We start from the raw sequence: 22,561 nt of genomic DNA on the forward strand, positions 1-22,561 counted from the left end.
ACAACAAGAATGCTGAGCGTAACTACAACCTGCTATAATTAATCTGGCAGAAAAGAATGCTATTATCTAGGAAAGACACATTGGGTGATTCTTTCTGCCTCATACTCAAGAACCTTGCAGTGTGCACCCTGGCATTCCCAGATCCTGTGATGTGCTGACTGTCTGAAGGTGACCTGAAGTATAGTAATCCTAAATGGCTTGCTCGGGATCTAGGAATGCTTAGAGCACCAAACAGCTCAAAGATTTGTACCACGTGCAATAAAAACTTTAGATTTTTTTTCTGTAAATGGAAGCTGCAACTTACCAACAATTGTACGTCCGTCCCCTCCTAATTTCACTCGAAGTGGCTTGCCTTGGGAATCTTGGAGGTATTTTCCTTCAACATTTAACACTAGTCCTCGGTCAAGATCTACAATCTAAAAGCAATAGATGGACTTAAATTTAGCCAACATGAGATAATATGAAAGGAAATTTCACAGCAACAGAAATCCTGGGGAAATTCAGATATTAAGTGTGATGAAGAATAGGTACAACAGCTCCAGAAAGACTTTTAAAAGTGAGCATAAGTATTGCTGACAAATTACTGCTGAAGAAAGCAAATCCCCATGAGCTAGGCTTCAATGTTGCACAAGAACCATATTCATATTGGCCTCTATAGTGCTGGCATATACAGGAGCTACTCCCTTGACTTGCTGCACTACTACTAAGGTGGATTCATGTAACGCTTATTTGAGTATGATCCTTTTAAAAACAGTATTTAAAAGTATGCCCACTAATTTAAAAAATAAAAAAAAAATAAAAATAAAAAAAGAGAGAGAGAGAGAGAAATTAGTTAATTTAGATTGAAATAGTAGTGAAAACAAAGTAACTAAGATTTTAATTGAGGTAGGAGACTGAAGAAAAGCCTCTGTCTCATAAAACAAATCTGTCTGAGAGTCTGGACTGAATTTAAGAGGTTACTTCAGTTAAAATCCAGTCCTCGTTGCTATTTCAACCCAAAACAGCTGAACTGTGTGCTGTTTTAACCTGGGTTATTACATGCAGTGGCACAGAACACAAAAATACAAAAGCTGCTAGCTACTGAGAACTGGGAAGAAGACAAGAGCAGCACTTTCAAGTTGGCAAGAAAAATTTGAACTTGGTGTTACAGAAAAGACTGTTGCAGGAGGAACAGTAAATCATGAGATTTGCAAAGCCCTCCAGGCCCCAGATGATGACAGATAATGACATAGGTCTTCTTGTTTTACAAGATATTTAGAAAATTCTACTTGTAGCAGTGCACTCCTCTTCTGCAGCTGGGACAGTTGCTCCACAGCTTCCTTAGGACCTTTCTAGTCCACTTTCTGAAGTCTATCTGAGTTTTGGATTTGCTTTTCACCCCATAAAACCTACTGTGACTTATTTGTTTTTAGAGCACCATGCCATTTATGGAACAACTTCTCATGCTGACGGTCTTGTTCATGAGCTTCTCTCTGGAGCATCTGGAAGAAGCATCATCACAGAGCCCATCTTTCATGGGAACTGTTCTGGACAGTTTCCATTCACACTGTGCAGCAGTGTCCTGAGTCACTGGGAAGCAAAAGTTCCACTGATCACGAGGAAAAATGTTTTGCTAAGTCTATGGGAGTAATGATGCAGATAAGAATTCAAGGTTTTAAATCAAATGTTTGAAATGTATGAATAATAAAATGGAGTATTTAGATTTAAATGAAACAGTGGAATTACACCATTAAACATCACCTCATTTTACAGCTTCTTTGACTAGGGGCACTGCTTCTCCTCTATTTCTCAAAGAAAAAGTAAGTAAAACAAGAGTCCAAAGCATCTCAAATTTGCAGAGGTCACCCTACCCACTTTGTTCCTTGTGGGCCATTGATTACTCTCTGTCCACTTGGTTTTTCATTATTACCAGTTAATATTTTTCCATTTCCATTCTTTGTTGTAAGATTAGGTCGGCCATTGTAACCTGAAACAAGAGAAGGAAATACACTGTTCAGAAGAAAACTGTGTATACTTCAAAGCACAGTATTTTATAATGTAATTTAAAATGCAGTCTAAAATGCAAAGAAATACAAAACCTCTTAAGACTATACTGTTAAATGCAAATCCTGTATAGGTGCTTTACTGGTGAAGGTTCTAAGATATCTCCCACTAGCAACCCTTAACTTTGTTTAACAGATAAAGATATTCAGGACATTCTCATTATGATACATCTCAGAATCTGCAATCAACATTCAAGAAGTAAGCAATTGAACCAATGTGTAATATCATTGCTGGTTCTGAGTAGCCATATAAGACCCAATTCAGCAGCCGTGCATTGCAGCAGAGGTGGAAACATAGCGATCAAGATACTTTTGAGCTTTGTAAACATCTGCGGAGTGTGTTGAGAGAAGAAATCTTATCAAACAGAATAACTTTCCTAATCTATCCTTACACAAAACTGAACACCCAGAAATCACTACGGATGATTGGAGCCTGTGCAGATCAGACTTCAGGACCAAAGTCCTAGGGCACCACATCACATGGACTAGACAATGTCCTCAAAAACTGGGCTCCCTAAGAACATCCAAAATAGAAAGCAGAATGTTATACTAAACAACTGAGTTTGCATTCTGATACAGAACTTTTCACAGGACTGTTGAACTTTCAAAAACCTCAATTCGGTAAAATTAATAGAAGAAAGACAAGGTACCTTGCCTATAAGGAGGTCTAACAAACTGCCGCTGGGAAGGGCTCCGTAGCCTGGAATTCAGTAGTCGCTGGCGAGGGGACAAAGTGGAAGAGGAAACTGTTGGAGGAACAGTGTGCGTCGTTGTCGATTGAGAATAACGTGGCCAGATGAAGCTTGGTTTAGATGGGGTATGTTTGTTAGAGGAATGAATAATTCGCGATGCTACAGCAGAACTGCCTGGTGATTCAGGAGAAGACATTTTTAATGTTGGAGTTTCTTCCTTATCTTCCTCTTCGGATCCTAGTTTGTGAGGTAGAAGAGTGTCCATAGATTTCCTCTTATTGCTAACAGTGTCATCAAATGTGTTTTTATTATCTCTAGAAAGAGAAGGAGACCACTTTGCTGCCAAAGATGTAGGTTTCTCTTCCATCTCTTTCTGATCATACTCACTGTTATAATCATCCTCTTCATCAGAAACTGACTGATGAGATTTAGAAGAGGAGGAGGAAGGAACTTTTCGAGGAAGTTCAGTTTGAGACATTTTAGATGGTAACAGGTCAATTTTTTTCTCCGTATGGGACACCATTCTTGTAGCAGCCCTTGACTGACTAGGTAATGAGGGACGAGTTTGTCTTGAAGAAGTGGATGACAACTTTGAATTATACTGGTTGTCTTTTGCTTTACCACTGGCAAAACTAGAGTTTGGTTGAGTAAGCTTTGATTTGTAGGAAGGTACCTGAGAACCTGGCTGCTGTTGCTTTGATAGAGATGAACTTGAGCTTCCCTGAGAGAAAGATGTAGGTAATCCTCTAGAAGTGGACACCTCCTTAGGAAACACAGAGCGGCTGCTGGCTCTGTCACTGTCTTCTGTTACATCCTCATCATCTTCTTCATTACTATGGGATGAGACAGGAGATGGCAGCCGCCGGCCCCTGGAATGCAGTACCTTCTGCAGAGGTTCTGAGCGGGAAGTCTTCTGGGTCTGTTGTGATGGAAGATGAGAAGAGAATGTCTTTTTAGGCAAAGATATACTTGGATGGCTTGGGTCCACCTCATGAGTTACAACAGCTTGCCGATTTGATGGCAAACCCAGGAGACCAGGTTCTGAAGTTTTAGAAGGCACTTTCACCAGCAAGGGATCTGGCTTTTCTTCCATACTGCTAGAGAGATCATTATTTTTAGCAGGCAGAGACTGGGAAGAGGCTTTAGGAGAAGGCACATTAGTGTTACTTTGCCTTAGGTGCTTTGTTTCATTATCTGAGTACTTAGGAACAGATGAGGCAGAAGAGCGCTGTGCCTGGGATGGTGACAATGCTGATGGCTCACGTTTCTCTGTGGTAGTCTGCCGTGACACCTCTGATGTGTGGGTTCGAACTGGGGTTCTCCCTGAGGCAAGAACTGGGTGGATTGTCCGGCTGGAAGACGGGGGTCTAACAATCCTCCTGTGATCCTGGGCTTTTGGTAGTGTCACCGGAGCTTCTTCAGATGAATTATGATCCTCTGTCACTTCAGTAGATTGGAGATTACGTTCCAGCTCTCCTGTCTTTCTGGAAGGTAACTGAGATTTACTTGGAACACCTCCTCGACTCAAGATTTTATTCTTATATTCAGAAAGAAGACTCTTTTTATCACCAACACCAGGTGAATGAACAGATGACTGCTTAGAGGGAAGTGACATCTGCATGTGTGAAGAAACAGAGGAACTTTCAGAAGGAGATGAACCAGCATTCACAGGTTTTTTAACCTCTGAATTGTCTTGAATCTTTGTTTGTTGCTTAGCAACTGAATCCTCATTAGGAGCTGGAAGAAAAAAAAAAAAAGTGTTTATTCATAACAATAGCAGAACAAAATACAATAAGAGAAACCAGTCAGGTACAAGAACAAGACTACTTGGGAGAATGTGAGACGGTATTTATTTCTGTACTAATCCACCTACGTAGAATTTTTTGTAACTTGAGTAAAACTTCAAGCAATTAAAATCAAGTATATAAAAGTGGGGACTGAAACATTCGGTCAGCAGAACCAGATATTTAGCAGAACTTAGTCACGACTATGACAGTACTGTTCTGTCTGAGGCAGGACACCTTTTTAGATTAGGATTATGCAAAGTCCCACAACAGCACCTCTTTGACAAGGAGGCAAACATGGAGTTGTATGAAAGTTGGCTAGTTTAGCTGACTTCAAAGAGAAGGAGATGTCAGGAATAGTGCAACCAAAGAGCCAAGTATGGTTTTATTTGGCCTTTGCATAACAAGAGCACATATATTCATGCAGCATAACAGGAAATAGAGTATGATGTGCCTTTATTTAAAATATTACAACGTTCATAATGTTACATGTGGCAGGGCAATGAATGCTCATCTATAAGCTTAACTACTAAGCTTATCTGCTTATCTGCAAGCATCTCTTTGGACAATGTAATGATGAAAAGAGCTAGCAGAAACAATGTTGAAGAAGTAAAATCCCATGGGTTAGATAGATGGAGAAAGGGAGAAGCTAAGAAAAGTGAGAGAATGAACACAACTGGAATCAAACCAAGAATAGGCAAACTAAGCAATCAGTGACTGGCTTGTTGCTTACCTGCTGGGATGGCAACACTGAAGGCTTTAGACTGAGGACCGGGTCCCCTCCTGTTTGCTGCACGAATTTTGAAAATATAGCGCTCTCCAGCCTGCAGACCATCTATGATGGCTGATGTTGTAGCTCCAGAGTAGGTGATGGACTTTGCTCCAAAAGGCTTGAGAGCAGGGGCGTATGAAAGAATGTATTCTGAAATGATTTGGCAGACGGTTGGAAGGAGGAAACTGAAAACAGTCCTGTTTCCAGCGGACAGACTGTATGGGTAGGATGAATTAGAACGTGCATTACTAAAATTAATACACTAGCAATGCACGTCGAGTCAACAGCTGGAGTACAAAGATATGATATATCTACAGATAGGTAAGTTACATCGATATTTGTTCATCTTAATAGAAAGATAAAAACAAATCATTGCAATGATCTAATGACTGAGATGACTTAAGAAATTTGTCTTGTCCTCATCTTTCAGATTAGGATTACAGTGGTACACATGCGCCCTGCTAGTTGTCCGTAGGAAGGGATTACTGTGGGCCTGAAGAGATCTTAGCCATATGCAGATTTCCTTGTCTTTTGAAGCCTCTGTAAGAGCTTTCAAATGGCTACCAGAGGACAGTTCTTTAATAATAGTATAAACATGTAAATAATAATAAATAAAAATAATGGTATAAACATGTAAAAGGGAAAGACTGCAAAACAAAAGGACAGAAAGACAATAATTCCTTATTACCATGTGCTATCAAAATGACTATGAAGTGCTAATTCAGTGGTTTCACTTAGCCAGTGTAAATATCATGTACACTGCTTATTTAGTTTAAATATAAGGCCTCTCTTGTAATACTTCATAGCCAAGCAAAATGTATACTAAGTGCATGTAAGCATTCAGCTCTTCAATATACAGATATCTTCAAAATAGTTCATCTGGGTGCATTGGCTAAAGATGACCAGCCAGATATGGAAGAAGGGTTAGAGACTGCTCAAAATGACAAGCAGATTTTAAATTTCAGATAATGTCGCTACATGATCTTATTTTAAGAAATAATAATTCTTAGACAGAATTGCAGTTCTATTGAAGAAACTGGCAAAACTCCTTCCAAGTTCAAAGAAGAAAGAATTCCAGCACTGCCTTGAAGAATGCATACAGTAGATCTTTTACAGGGACACAGCACACTTCCCTCCAGGACTGGGACTTTTTAAACCCTGAGATGCTACAGTGCTGATGAGGCACTTCCAGAAACCTGTGTTATTGGAGAATACAATCCCATTGGTGGGAATGAGAGAGGCCAAAAATCCTGCCTGTTTCTTTTTGAAGGAAAAAAGGAGGAAAAAATCCAAGAAAGCTTTAAAAAAAAACAAAACAAACAAAAAAAAAAAACACAAAAAAACCACCCTATGCAAGCTAATCGCCACTGACAAATGAGTTTTCCAGCCACATACTACACTGCTACACTGCATAAGCCTTATGTGTGAAATCTGTTGAAATCTCTGTTTGTGCTTGCTTTATTAACAGAGGCATTCCTTCCACAATAAACTAGAGATAAAACACAGTACAAACTCACATTCTTGGCAGCCACTCAACTCTTCCTTAGTTTTGTTTTGTTTTTTGTTTGTTTGTTTCTTGGGTGGTTTTTTTTTTGTTTGTTTGTTTTTTTGTTTCTTTTGCCTAACTGTTACAAATCCTTTGGGAAAACTCCTTCCTGAGCTCCAGTTCAACCTGCTTAATGATGAAGAAGAGGTAAGTATGCATGTGGGATACCTCAGGAAGGTCTGTGATATCCTGGGAACAAGGTGATGGCTTCCCAGCAGTGCAGTAGAAAATCTGGGCTTGGAACAAGGAAATCTTGCTTGGATGTGAGCCACTAACAACCATGGAAGTCCCAGCACAGTCAGCGGTTTCAGTTTGCTGTGTAGTGGCAATCTGCTTTTGAGAAGACCAGGTCCTCTTCAGAGTTACAAACAGAGAATGATGACTTACCTTTGACTTTTCCTTCGCTCTCTGGGAGAGCATCCCAGGATGCTGCTACAGAAGTTGGTTTACCCTTCAAGGGCCAAACATCTAAATTTTCGGGTGCACTCGTAGGAGCTGTGAAACAGACAAACAGTAAAAAGAGCAATTAAGAAAGCATGACCTACATGGTACATGCTTTTTGCGTCTTCCTCTCGTGGCAGAAATGCCTATATGGTCATTTCAAAGACAAATACAAAGTACATACAGAGTCTGGGTCCATGCAAGCCCATATTACACCTTTGTGTCAGGCTGATGCACCCAAAGGAAGAGGCAAGTCCAAGCTGTGGTGCTGTTCCCCAACATACCCAAACCACTTCTCCCACTCACATCCCACTGCAGCAGCACTAGATCTTCTTCATACATACCCGCCTCTGGGGTTCTCTGGAAAACAGACACACTCCATTTGCCTTCCTTTTCTCCCTCCAAGATTTGGACAGCAAACTCATACATGGTGTCTGGTGCCAAGTTCTCCACCAGCGCCCGTCTGTTTGACACCTGCTTGTAATCCCACCTTGCTGATTCTCCCTTTTCCCGATAACGAACACTGTACTGCCTGGGATTAGACAATAGTTCAAACACAAAGCACATTAGCAGAGTGAAAGCAACAGCCCCCGAGGTCCCAGCCCCATCCCACAGTGCTGTCTGTGCTCACTTTTGCCTCCAGATGGTGAAGCACCCCCTACCAGCCACCATCACAGAGACATGCAAGCTCCTGTGCCCTAAGCAAAACTGCTCCCACTACCAACTGTAAAGTAAACATAGAACTAATCAGTACCGTACTGTCAGCATTTCACCTCCAGTATCTATTCAGAAAAGGACATGTGGGCTAATTACCTATTTGCTGCAGCCTTCTGCTTTTCATGCTGTGGGTCCGTCCAAGCAACGAGCACAGACTGTGAGGACATCACTCGAACAGTTATGTCCTGCACCACCTCCACCTCTTCCTCCTCTGAAATAAGAAAATAAAATGGCACATAAACAACAAGAATAGCGGAGATCTCATTTAAAAAAACAAAAACACACAAAAAAAACAACCCAGTAATTTATGCTATAATAGGCAGATAGCATGGATGCGTAGCAAAGACAACAGTAGTGGAAATGCACATGCATTTGCTAGTAGGACTTGAGTACTCATATATTCCGTAGTCCTGTAATATTTTGCTCAAGCAAGTGGCTGCAAAGCACATTTCACTTCTCCCAAATGGGTTTTTTATGCGGGTGGTTCTCAGGCAATACAAGATTTTCCAATGTAAACAAAACCTCCTGCACAGTAGCAAAGAGGTCTTATCTACTACTCTAAAAGCGACTTAGGCAACCTATCCACAAAGAACACACATTTTTCACCACCTCTCATGACGGCAGTATTTCATAAATGCGCCACAGAAGCGGGAATCTCTGCCTTCCTCCTGAAAGTGGTTGCTTGCAATGGGAGCACGTGAAGGGAGGAAGTAAGCATGAGAAGTGGACAGCAACACCTCCACAGAGAAGATGCATGTTGGGATTTTAATGACACAGCTCCCAGTTTTGACAGAGGTATTTTGCATTTGTTTCAAATAGTTGAAACAAATCCATCCACCCTGCACTGTTATAATGAGAGAGTGCAAGAAGGTGAAACAGGCAATGAGGTGACTCAGAAATTCACTCATCCTTTTTGACCACAACTACAGTATGTAGCTTCTTCCCTCCAAAAGAAAGTGAACACTTTACTAGGACTTTGCTGACTGGTTTGACTGGAAATCAACTCTGCATCAAAAAAGGCAGAGGTGTGACAAGAAGGCATTGAGTTGTGGAGGTGCTGGCTTCCATTTAATCAAGCCTTCTTATGGGGTTGTTGCAGTCTGTAATGTTTGCCAATAGCTACAGCAGAGGAGATTAAAAAATAAAGAAGAAAAACAACAACAACAACAACAACAACAAAATTTCAACCATATTGTAAGATTCTATTCTTTTATTAGTACTACTTGAGACACAGAAGCAAAGACAACTACCAGGCTCTTTAACCCACATAGAAAAACCCATCTCTATCATTTGCAATCAAGAAACACAAAACTACCTCATTTCATTCAGATACCTCAAGGAATTGACAGCTGATGTGAAAGAAACATACCTATGACTTTCCTTTTAGTTAAAGATGACCTATAGACAGGTTGACTGCGTCCTGGGTTACTTCGTGATGGCAAAGAAACCACATGAACTGATTCGGAGGCTGCACATGGTGGGAGAGAATAAAGACTTATCTGTAAGCTTTATCGTTATAAAAAACAACAAACATTAGTCTTTACAGGTAAAAATTAATTTTATTCTTTCTCAAGATACAAAAGAATAAGAACTTTATTTGGAAAAGATAAACTCAAAACCCACCATACATAACACCTAGAGACAATCTCAGCCTGAAGAAACTTAGAGTAAGGATGAAAGCCTCAGAAGCAGAAGCAGCAGCAGCAAACACAGCAGCCAAGCACTACAGAGAAACTCGGACCAGAAGAGAACTGGATTGCTAACGCAACATTTGCACAGATGTGGAAGCACTGTCAGCTACAGTGAGTCTCTTTCCAGAGCTGGTCTTGGCAGAAAGATGAAAAGTGAAGAGAAGGGATGAGAATAATTAGGAGATCTCTGCTAGGAAAGGCTGTGAAACCCTGGAATAACTGATAAAGGCGACCTAGGAGTTCTCTCTCCTTGGACAAACCAAGATAAATACGTTCCTTTTGTACAAAGCCTACAAAATAAAAGAGGAAATAGATATTTAGATTACAATGCCAGGAATTCTGGCAGCCGTGTGTGATTTTTGAAACATAACCAGTCTTGTAATCCAAGACCAAACTGTCTGTGAGATCGGCTTCCAATAGACAGGAGAGATTAAGAATTTTAACCTTAAGCAAATGCATCCAAGCAGTAAAGAGCAACCAAAACTTCCAGGAAGAGGGTTAAAGTAAGAGTGTAGACCTTGAGCCCACTCAAGGTAGAGGAGCTCACAGGACAAAGACAGGTGAGAGGACAATGACACAAACAACACAGAAACAAATGCTCTGCCTCAAGAGAAACAAAATCGCTGCAAACCCTATTGTTACAGATATCTCAAGTCCTTTAGATCAAGAGCATGTGATCTAATGAAGGAATACAAATCATCACAGTATGGCAGGACTGGAAGCACAGCAGAGGCCAACCTGACACACAATAGCGGACAGGATCAGGAAAGAACATGGGCACATGAGGGTAACACTCCAGTACGGAGACCATGAAACAGTTTTACTGGTAAACATGGATACCTTTGATTAGAGTTAGTTTTCTATCCACTAGTCTGAAATAATGCAGGGGCATGATTTTTAAGAAGAGGAGAAGGAACAATGGATTTGAGAGGTGCCCCACCACATGCCAGGAGACTGAGCTATGCCTCTTCTCTGATGTTCATACACAGGCAACTTGCATATGGTCTCTCTTTAATACATTTTACTTTGCTTTCCAGCTTGGTAATCATAATTTCATGCAACACCAAACACACTTATAGCAAACATTTTCATTTATAAGAGGAGATCATTCTGATGGCTACAATAACATGATCTATGGCCACGTAGCAGCAACAGGCAATTACAGAAGATTGCTTTTTGCCTGGGGAACGGCCTTGTCAGATATGGCAAGTGAAACCAAAGACACCGAACAAATCAATGGGGCAACTGCCAAGGGCAGTCTGGCAGCAGTTCTCCCCCAGGTGATATGATAGGAATCCAGCTTACCAAGTTTTCTTGCTTCCTGGTTTTGCCGTTCTTGCGGCAGTGGAGCATAGCTCATCCTTCGGCTGCTCTCTCCATACCCACGGATCTGCGATCTGCCGCGTGGACCCCTGAAGCCTGCTCCATAAGGTGGCCTCCACCGAAAAGGAAACCTGCTATCTGGAGACTGGGCACGAGCTCTCAGAGGTCTGCTTGGCATGTCCTTCTCTTCAAAAAAATAAGCAAACACACACAAACCCCACCACAGTTATTATAAAGCATATGACATATACAGCAGCCCACGTACATCTGTTGCAAGCACACAAATAACATCAGAACAAAGAATATAATTCTGTAGTTTTTTAATTTTTCTCTAAAACCCAACTGCAGATAGAAGCTTTCCTGGTAGGATGCACAATACTCCACAATGTCATTTCTCAGGCACTTCAGACAGAGTGGTGCAGCACACCCAAAGTGAAAACACACTGTAGTACAAGAGCTGCTGCCAGAAACCAGGATTGTCTTGCAGCTTTCCTGTTTAATCTTTCCCCATTTTTTATAAATCCCCTTTCCATAGTTCAGGCACACAAGAACATTATTCTTCTGGCAAGTGCTAAAGGTCAGTCTAAAACGAAGCACGGAACAATTTCACTATTTTTAGACTTTATTTTAGAAAGAAATATACATTAAAAGCAGGTTCTCCTAAATCCTTCACTAATGATTCTGCTCACTGACAGCCTTGCATTTAACAGGTCTGTTCTACAAATGCCTCCACTTGACTTCATGAACTCCCGCTACAAGACGCTTGAGCATTCTGCATTGTAATAGGTACCTCATGCAAGCCATTTGGCAAATTAGCAGTGCTCTTCCAAGAAGCAGCAATAAAGCAAGGATTCCTCAACCATCTAGACTGCTCGTACTCAAATCTTCTCACATATTGGCTAAGCCAGCTACTGCAACTGCAGAAATGTCAGGATAACAAGAGCCTGGGACTGTACCAGCAGCCAGCTGCAGAGACCTGGGCAGACATCAGTACACTGAAGTACCCCCTGCCAGAGCAGCAGTGAGATCCTCTGTCCAGCACCAGCTTGGGAGCTCCTACTTATTTCCAGTTATGACACCTGAACTGTGTATCAATGCCCCCATGTCCCCACATACACCAAAAGCAGATTCTTCGCAATGTTCCTGCTCAGTGATACATCTATAAACAAGCTTTGCACTGGGTCCTGACCTGCTGACAAAGCTTCATCTTCTCACAGTCTACAAATAAACTTTTATCCTATTAATTTATTCGTTGGAAAGGACCACAGTGACTCTCAAAGTTGTTTGCGGAGCTCCCTTTGAAGTCTCCAAGAAATGCAAGGTTTCAGTGCTAAACAGGTATATAACACACGCAGAGAACAGCACACTCCCAGTGAACTATGCTATTGCACTGAAACACTGGGCAGCAGCTCAGCACGGTAAACTTTGCTGAAACTTTTATTTCACCTACAGAAAGACAACATCACCATTTTAAACACATAGACTTAACTGTGCCTCCCTGGTGGCTGCTTCTCACCAGTCCAACTAAATGAAGCAGCTATAAACCCAGATTAATCAGCCAATCAAATCAGTACAATGATGAGAATTGCTTTCACAAGGCTCCCCAATCGCTTTTCAAGGAATGTTCAGTCACATGTGCTGTTAAACACCTGCTCCCACAGAGTCTCTTCTTGCTCTCCTGAGCAGATGCTGAGCACAGATTTCAGAAGCTCACCAGTCACTGATCTTGTAGGCAGAAGTCTTCATTGCAGCATCACCACAAAAAAACAAAAGACAGCAAAATCCAAGTTGGAAGGAAGCCCCAGAGTTCTCCTGTCTGACAGGAGCCAGACCACCCCCAACACTAAGCAAGGCCAGCTCAGTCTTCAAAACCCCACAGACAGAGCTCACACAGTGTCCCTGTGGACCTGCTCCTGTGCTGCATCAGCTGCCTAGAGGGAAAGTCTTCCCAAATATCCCACCCAAACCTCCCAAACTGCAACTTGTGAGTGCTTGCAGCAGCCTAACAATACCAAGCAACAGCTTTCTGGTTCAAGCAGTAGCTGGCTGCTGGGGGATATCCCCTCACCCTCTTCTTGGCCAGACCAGGCAAGCCACACTCCCACAGACTCTACCAGCATCACACATGCAACTGGCAACCACAACCTCCTCACATCTCAGCATCCCTCCTGAGCCCCCTCCTTAGAGGCATTCAGCCAAGGTTGGATGGGACCCTGGGCAGCCTGATCTGGTTGGTCGCAGCCCTGCCCATGGCAGGTGGTTAGAGCATGATGATCTTTAAGGTCCCTTCCAACCTGAGCCATTCTATGATTCAATGAGTGAGGTCCCATTCAACAGCAGGACCTAGGATACTGCTGTGGCTGCCCAGCTCTAGCCAGAAGGCAGTGATAAAAGCCCAAGTTTCTTCTCAGCAGTCCTGAACGCTGCTGAGTGCTAAGAGCCAGCTTGGTGTGGGGAGCAGGGAGTGCACTGCAGCCCATCAGCTCTGCTTCACCAGTGAAAGCCATGGCTTCCAACTGGAATTAAAACAGAGAACTCTAAGTGACAAAGGATACAAAAGAAACTAGCCTAGCCAGAAAGCCATATGGCAAGAGTTCAATTTAAAACAAATGTGGCTTTAGGCAATGAGAATTTTACCGGCACTGATGCTGTATGGAGGAGATCAGCTGAGGTTTTAAAACCAATGCTTCCTAAGGGTTCAGTTACTTTCTGCACTGTAGCACATTTACTGCCCATTGTTTCTAGTTTGCTAGTTATCTTCACTCATTTATCTTCTCTCATTACAGTTTGACCAACAGGAAATCATCCTGGACAGAGCAATCAAAGAATTGTTTAGATAGAGCTGATGGTAATTGTAGAACCACCAAAACCCAGTATTTTTATGTGAAGTATGTGTCCAGTTAGGCGAGGAAATTCTTTCTTATTAGGAACGAAGAGAAGCAGAATGAAACTTGTTCATGATGCTGCAGCCCATGGCCTGGGAGCCATTGGCCTCATCCAGAACATGGCTGAAGGCCACATAGGCCAATTGGACACAGAAAAAGACTGCTTCATCTCATATAAGGACCTGCAAGCTTGCTGTCCCAAAGGGCTCAATTGCACCACAAAGCTGGACACTCCACCCTCCACCAGTCAGGACATTTCCCACTCAGTAAGTTCCTCATAGGCAGCAAGTCACTGCTTCCTGCTGTCACATCCCCTGCATCTGTGCACTCTTCTTTGATTGCTCTGTTCAGGATGATTTCCTGATGGTCAGACTGTAATTTAATAATATTTTCCTAAACACTGATTAGGAGGAAGAAATAAATTTGGTTCATCATTTAAAGTAATTCAGTTCCCAAAGTTGTGATTCCTGTGGGGAACCTGAACTCCTCAGGAAAAACAGTTCATGAAAAAAGTAAGCATTACAACAGTCAAATCCCATGACCTTCTGTCAATAGGATCCCATTCACTGCACATCCAGGTGCTAGATGTGCACATGGAAATGCCAAGGCTTGGATTTATGAGAGTGTGCAGTTTATTTATTTGCCTTGTTGAGCTAAAGAAAACAAAAGAAAGCAAAACCTCTTAGAAAGAAAAAAAATCAAGGCATTGTTTTTAATCATAGACTGAGACAAGAACAGGTGCAAGAAATGGTAATGGTAAGGAATGTAAGTACGACCAGGCTTTTTGCCTGATTTAACAGTTTTGTGGACCTCCATTCTGGGCAAACTACAAAAATGAACTACTAGCCACCTTAAGATTTCATCTAAAGTGCCACCTGCAATTAAAATAAAATCATGTCCTTTTCTAAATTCAGTAAAATAAGAACGAGTGACTCCCTTGTGTGCTCTCTTTAGTGTAGAGTTCAAACATTAGCTACAGCTGCAGGAATTTGTATGTTGTATCATGGACCCAAAAATGCAGGGCTGATTAAAGCCTTTGTAGTGACTTATCATAGTTGAAGCATCCACCAGTATTGCCAAAGTTTGTGTGTGTGTCAGGACTGTGGGAGAACGCTTTACAAATGATGTAAGCCCAGAGTTTGAGGTCTAAGCTGAGGATAAAACATCCTCTAAACAACCACACAAGGAGGCAGCTTGCACTTGCCAAATCACACAGATTCTTCAGAAAGCCTCATCAATTATCGAGCAATGGAAAAACAGATTAGCTCCAGATGAAAAGGAAAGTACTGACCCCTAGTAATCAATCTGTAACTGCGGGGAAAAAATATCCCAAGCAATTCAAACCTATTAGAATATTAACGTAAAAAGTAGATGAAATCTAAGGCCACCAAAAAAAAAAAAACAACAAAAAAACCAAAAAAACACCAAAATAATTTAAAAAAATAATTGAGCGCTGTTAGTTTACCACCACAAGTCTAAGTGCAAAATGTTTGCTTTTGCCTTTCGCAGTCAGCAAGAAATTTTCTGCATTTTCTTTCCATATGTCATTACTTTCAGCCCTGGAAAACTGGACCTATAAAATGTGTTCCGCTACAGAGAGAACACGTATTTGGCAGAGATGGCAGACAACATTCATACAGTCTATAAACATCTACCAGTCTTTCCACTCCAGGCAGAAGTTTGGGAGGCTAAACACAATGACCCAAACTAGCAGATTGAAGAGAGACATTGCTTGGAGATAATGAACTCATCAGAAAGTGATCAAATGCACATATTAGCAAAGACCAATAATGCAAGCTGGGAAGAAAATCTTGACGTGGACAGCTCTGCTAAAAATCATCATGTCTACACTGCAGTGGTATGCTGGTGGAATTTTTTATAGATAAAAAGATATGTAGTATGTTAGGTTTTCAGATAAGATCGATTGATTCTGTACCCTGGCTTTGAGACCAGTGCTCCTTTCCCAAAAAATACAAAATAAAACATGGAAGACTAAACAAAATGTGCCAAACTGCTCAGTTCATTCACTCTCCTGAAAGAGCAGATCCTTGTCTTAAGTCCTTGACTGCTCCCTTATTGCAATCAATTGTCCTCTGAGATAATAACATTGCATCTCTGCCAAATCACAAGAGCTATCCAGATTCAGAGCTCAGCAGTGAAGTTTATGAACACCCTACAGCTTCTCTCCCACGACCCACCACCAAGGCTAGAAATCAGCTATGGTTACTACATCTCTGAGATAATTCTTTAGGATATAACACTGTTGTATACCATGCACTCTACTAAGTGTTCAAGCCATTGTGGAGGAGGAATCATAAATACATCAGTTGTATTAAAAAAAAAATTGACAGAAATTGAACAGAAAAGAGAGGCACTATATTTTGATTCTTTAGTTGGCAACGCTAAAATGAATTCCATTTGTGAGGCAAGACTCTTCATAAAACATCAGCACTCTATAGCTTATTATATCAACCTCCCCTAAATACAGCTGCTGAGAAATGAACATTTGGTGACGCTTAAGTCTGTAGTGTGTGGCAAATGCAGCCACAGAAGGCATGAAGAAAGCCAAAGAGTGTTCAGGCACCAAGGCCTGTATCACAGCCAGACCTCTACCAGGAAAATAGCTTCTTGTTTTCAAAAATGCTTTGCAACATGATCTCCTATCATTTCTTCATGCCCGCAACGAGTGTTGTTTTCCATGTGGCTCTCCATAGTCCTCCAGCAGGTAAACCGCTTATTGCACTGGTTTTAAGGGTTGGGACGATTTGGACACATCATTTCATTTTTCCTTCCAATTTAAAATAAGAATATGAATCCGAAAAAGGAGAAAGCAAAACTTCAGTAGCAGAGCCAAGCATCTGAAGCTCTGCAATTCTTTGTCCAGCTCAAGGTTTTCTATCCAGCAGAAAAAGAAAAGCCACATTTTATCATCACTGAGAGGCAGCATGGAAAGCACAGCTACCTTCCTCATCCAGCAATCTGTGCAGGGGCAGCTTTGTTCCCTGCTTTCACATATTCTCAGTGTTACTTATCTTCACGGAGCTATCCCAAAGCCACATCAGCAGAAACGAAGAAAGAGAGCAGACAAAATAACACAGGAAGATACTTGTTTCCTACCCAAAAATTAATGCACCGTGTCACTTTGGCAAAATACTAATGGATTTTTCCTTTTTTTTTTTTTTTAGCTGATAGCCTGATCCAAGGTTCATTGAGAAAGTGGGAGCAATTCCATTAGCTTCATCGAGGGCTGGACTGGGGCCATCCTGAGAGGAGTTCACTCCTCAAAGATATTTCCTGCAGTCAGTGAGCCAGCTCATACAGTGCTGATGTGGCCCTCTAAATCAAGATGCACTGCCTGCTCTAACTGCACAAGACCCTGTCCTTGACTTACTTCAGCTCAGCCACATCACAGAGCGTGGTGCTAACTCTAGCAGGGCTCTTCCTAGCATTGAGGCTCTTAATGTGTAGAAAAGTGGGAAGCATCCAATTAGAGAAAGTAGGATTGAAATGGGAGCCCAAATCCAGCCTCAGGCTTACTGGATAGTAGGCACTGTCAACCTTGACCCCACATGGACCGATTAGCTTTTTTAATGCTGCTAATTCACATGCTTGGCATCAGATCTCCTCCTGGAAATAAGCCAATCAGTTAAAGCAGCAGAGGCAAGTGACACACAAATGCTTTGTTTCACACAGAAAATTCATTCAACACGTTTCCACACACTTAAGCTTGGCCATGGAAAGCAGAGACTGGAACACTTTAGTTCCTGCAAAGCACAATAGAAAGTGTGCCATAATTCACCAGGCTCCAGTGAGGAGTTTTGGTCAGAAAACCGGTATCCAACACTAATGTTTGATTTATGCAGAGCTATTCTTTATACATCCGTAGAAGAGTTACCTAGCTTCCAGGAGACATTCCTTAAATTGACAGCATTAACAGAAGTTTCCAGGGCTCCCTCTGAAGAGCCCTCTGAATGCCAAGTAGAGTAGGACTACAGCAATTTGCAAACTCAACAACATACTTCTATGTGTCTAACAGACAAATTACAACTTAAGAACAGCAGAAAGCAAGTCCCCGAAACCCTGCAGGGGTTGCAAAATCACACCACAGCCCTGACTTGGGCTGCAGGTGCCCATCCCAGGTGCTGTTCACCACCCTGCCACCAGGCAGGGCCTCTTCCTCGGCAGCCCCAGTAGTGAGAGCTGGGAGAGCGGAGGGAAGGTCTGGACAGAAAGGGGGATACATGCACACACACCCTACACTGTATTCAGAGCAGAAGGGTTTAAGAGAATGAACAGCACTTCTATCATGGGAGCAGGAAAGAAAAGAGGCTGCAAGTTTATTTCAAAATACTTTCCATTTTGGATCCCCTTTCCACATTCTGACCATATCCATTCATTGGTCCATTCACTTATGTGAGCAGTCACGTTCAGAATCACAGTCTGTGTCCAACTCTGCAAGCTTCACATCTCCCTTATCAAAAAGATGTACTATAGTGAGACATTATCTCCTTGGCTCTCTACCAACCAGTGAGTTTGGAAGAAAAGGCAGAAGATCTGTGAGTGCCATAGTTTCTGTGGGACACCATGACATCCACTTAGATGACAGCTTCATTCCTGCTTTTTCCAAGGAATCCAAAATGACAGATGTACATACTTATACTATGGTAGCATCCACCAGCAAAAATCTTTCCAAATGCTGTTCCAGACTATGAAAAAGAGCCAAGTCCATAAATCTTATTATTAACGTTTATTCTGAGCCGACTTTTTACTGAACTAACCTACCACATAAGCAGACTTCCACAAGTTCTGATGTAAGAGCAGTGCTAAGCTGTTCTGATACAGGATGAAGACTCAAGATTGCCAGCTCCTCTGGGACAGACTTCAGCACTGCTGTGCTGATAAGAATGCAACTTTAACTTGGAGTTTCCTGAATTCAAAGCTTTCAACACCAACATTCATGAAAAATGAGGTACGCATAGAATAATAAAGACATTCTATTAATAAGTGTGTGTTCACAAGTTTAACATTTCCTTGTGGTTATATGTACGTGGATATAAACTGCATATATATCTATGTGATGCGCTAACAAAATTTATAATACACACTGGAAGATTAAAAAAGACATCACTAAGAAGTAAACATGAAACAAAGAACACCATGCAAAGCAGCAGCATTGCTGTTGCTCCCATATTGACCATAGTAACAACACAAAACCATCCCCCCGAAAAAAAGAAAAAACTCCCAACAGTGTAACTCTGGCTGTATTGGTTGGAGATTATTCTAATCTGCAGTGCAATGAAGCCTTGCTGTTGTAAGAACTGTGTTCTACAGCCAGTTGCTATGTTTTTAAGAAGGATACAGGCCCACCAAAGAAACGTGAAGATGTTAAGAGATCTAAAACATGTGACCTCAGAGCCAGAAGAGATGAGAAACATCTCAGTGCCTGGGGACTGAGGCATGAAGCGCTGTCTCTGAAAACGATGGGCCAAATTGCAGCTGGAATTCCCATTAAGAGCATTTGCAAAACCTCTGCAAGGGGCACTTCCTATTGAACATCATTATTTTCTGAGGATATATCAGTAGACCTCTGTTCCATACAACACCTTTGGGAAAGGACTACCCGCAAAGACCCCAAGACAAAATCAGTGATATATTAAGCACATAAACGCGGGGATGGATTAAAGCTAACCTCGGATTACCTGAAGAATGACAATTACAAAAGGCATCGACAACAAACACTTAAAAGTATCTCTCTTTGAATTCTTTGATGCAAGACTTTATCCAAAGCTCTTTGGTGCTCTTCAAGCTGAGACCTTGGTAGCACACTGTTCCCACCTTTTGTAAGCTACTCCCACTCTAGAGGGAGAGGAGGAGGCAGCAAATCATTGCTCCTTCCCATTTGTGGTGAAGATTAAAAAAAACTTCACAGTCCAGCAAAGCTGTGCAGGAGGGTCCTGGGCTCTCTTGGCTGCACGGCTCAGGCCTCAGGACTCCCTGCTGCAGCCCACACAGAGCACACTGCCTGGGCTTTAGAGCATATGGTTTACATCAAGCCACCGTTTCAGCTCCTGGAGAACTATGGCAACTGCTTGACTCAGCAGACATGTCTAGGAGTATAAAACATGAAACCCATTCCAGTACCAGGCCTACTGAAAATTTCCAGGTGCAGAGCATGAGATGGAGATGGATATAGCACAGACTATAAAATCAGGCATGATACATAGATCTGAAACACATCCACAGTAAAATCTTCAATCATGAAGAGAAAATGGAGTAACACTTAGAAAATAATGTATGTCATAAAAACTTTAATTATTCTCAACTCCCTAATAAACAAGAAATGGAAAAAGCTGAACATTTGGCAGAGCCATTTCAGAAGTGTTTTTAAAACCAGTTACTTCAAAAGCATTACCAGAAAGTGGCATTTAAATCCACCACTCAAGTCCTTTCTTTGTCTAGATCCATCCCCTCCACCTGCTGTTTAACTCCCATTGGTATTATTCTGCTTCCCATGCTAGAACCTTTCTTTCTAAGTTTGACTACGGATTCTCTTCAATGCATCTTTCACAGCTGTAATATTATTAACTTTCTTACATTTGAAGTTCCTCACTTGGCAAAAGTAATCTTTATTTATAGTAAATCATTCTCTTTGATGTGGTTCAACCATTCAGCCAGAAGTGCTATCAGAATGACTAAGAAGGTAAGAATTCCTTTTCCCATACAGGACAGTGCCACAAACTCAACATCAGCTGTTCTATGTGAGTCTGGTGAACCATCCCAGGAGGAGTACAAATGTAATAGGTGTTAGTATCAACAAAATTAAGCTTATGGCCTTCACAGCTTTTATAGCAATTAAATTTCAAATCCCTAATAGCCAAGTGAGTTTCAATTATATATGCAAGTATCCTTTCAATCTTTGTTTACTGGCTTAGTTACATTTTCTCAAGCTTTAAAAGAGAAGCAGGTAAGGAGTTTCTGGACTCTGTGGTACTCCAAGTTTGACTCAACGTTCCCTGACCTCAGGGAGGGAACCTCTCCTTTATCACACCTTATCACAGGAAATTAGGTTTGCAAAAAGTGGAATTTGCTGAATAGAAGAAAAGCTGGCAATGGACCTGATAAAGCCATCAATTCCACCTGATTCACCCAAGCATATCCTTTCACTTTCCCAATTCTGTGCTTCTTATCTGCCAGGCACCTGAGGTTTCCTAGTGATGACCCTACACTGCTCCTCAGGACTCCTGGCTGCTTCAGCTGGGGGTTCCGATGACTCTCAGACCCAACCAGATGGGCAAGGAATTCTAGGCTTCAGTGTACATCCAACTGCAGAAAGAGCACAAATATCAACTTACAGGCTCGGTTTCTGAGATAAATTAGAGCCTAAAGGTGCTCTAAGTGGTGAGGTCTGAATTTAATCTGACAGCAATAAGAAACATGTCAGAAGCAAAGAAAAAAAGATAATAGAATTTGTTTTCCTCTAGATAATCCTTTCACAAGATGTCTCCTAGCTCTAGTCATAAACTCACTGACAGCTGAGAGACCTGCTGGAGAAAATCAGAACATGAATCAACATCAAGCTCCTCATGGTATGGCAGGACACTGTCTGGAACAAAAAGAGTTGCTTCAAAGCTTGTGTCATTCTACACTGTGGAGTGTATGAACACCTTGCACTTGGCCTTGTTAATCCTCATTAGATTCCCCAGAACCCAAATTTCTTTTCTGCTGTGTCAACTGCATCACTCAGCTTGGTGTAACCAGCAAACCTGCTGAGGATATGACCCCACTATGTCATTAATAAAGATAAAGATACCGAAGAGCACTGGCCCCAAGATGGACCCAGGGGAACACCACTCATGACCAGCCTCCATCTGGATACAGAGCTGTTAACAAGTCTGTGGCTACAACCATCAAAAACCTAAAAAACTGCCAAGAAATCAAATTTTCCACAGAGCTAACAATCCTATTACACAGATGCTCTCCCCAGCACTGATGCTGTTTTGCCCAATCTGACCCTTCGTCTGGGCATCATTTCATCACAGCCTGTCCTCAAGTCTTTATCCTTGTCTGCAGGTGAGTCAGGCTCTTCCCCTGGAGTGGGCCTCCAAAAATACCTGCAGGCCAGGTAACAAAAGAGAGAGCTTATTGTTTCTAGGCTGTCATGCATTCCCTCCCCATCCCATGTCCCAGCAGTTAGCTTTGAAGTGGGTTGGCAGGGGACAGAGCTTGAGCATGTACTTTTATGAGCCAAACCCCCATCCTGCTGCCTGCAGCCATGGCCATCGATCTCCAAGCAGGAAAACACACCCATGAAAATTGCATTGCTCGTTAAGAGGCCAACTAAACCATAGAAGCATCTTTGTGTTGTGCACCTGGATCATTTCTCGTGAACTTAAATCTCCATTCCATTGCTCTGCTTTCACATTAGTGCAATTTCATTAAAATCACTGGCACATTACAGAGGCAGTGGAGTGAAGAACATGGCCCTGCTCCTTCAAAGGCTGAAAGAAACATTGTACATAATTATCTTGATGCGAGATATGGACAAGGCTTATGGAAACTCACTGCAGGCAGTACAGTCCTCTGTCTACACCAGCTTTCACTCCATCCCCACCACGCAGTGGCTGCTCACACACATAAAGCACAAGGCTTTATACCCTTAGTTCACATT

The 22,561-nt window shown here is 41.9% G+C and overlaps 1 protein-coding gene across 1 annotated transcript in view; it reads right to left on the reverse strand.

Annotated features, from left to right (window-relative positions):
- The window catches only part of FNDC1 (fibronectin type III domain containing 1), a 56,345-nt gene that overhangs the window by 22,154 nt on the left and 11,630 nt on the right, over positions 1-22,561 (reverse strand). The window contains exons 2-10 of the mRNA XM_015858070.2: positions 10,991-11,194; positions 9,364-9,462; positions 8,091-8,205; positions 7,622-7,809; positions 7,224-7,331; positions 5,252-5,440; positions 2,693-4,471; positions 1,851-1,966; positions 305-416 (exon numbers count right to left, since the gene is read on the reverse strand). Of these exons, the coding sequence (XP_015713556.2) occupies positions 305-416; positions 1,851-1,966; positions 2,693-4,471; positions 5,252-5,440; positions 7,224-7,331; positions 7,622-7,809; positions 8,091-8,205; positions 9,364-9,462; positions 10,991-11,194 (2,910 nt within the window). The remainder of the gene's footprint in view (positions 1-304; positions 417-1,850; positions 1,967-2,692; positions 4,472-5,251; positions 5,441-7,223; positions 7,332-7,621; positions 7,810-8,090; positions 8,206-9,363; positions 9,463-10,990; positions 11,195-22,561) is intronic.

This window comes from Coturnix japonica, chromosome 3, assembly GCF_054131305.1.
Source record: "Coturnix japonica strain WE chromosome 3, WE-NBRP24, whole genome shotgun sequence".
Lineage (NCBI taxonomy): Eukaryota > Metazoa > Chordata > Aves > Galliformes > Phasianidae > Coturnix > Coturnix japonica.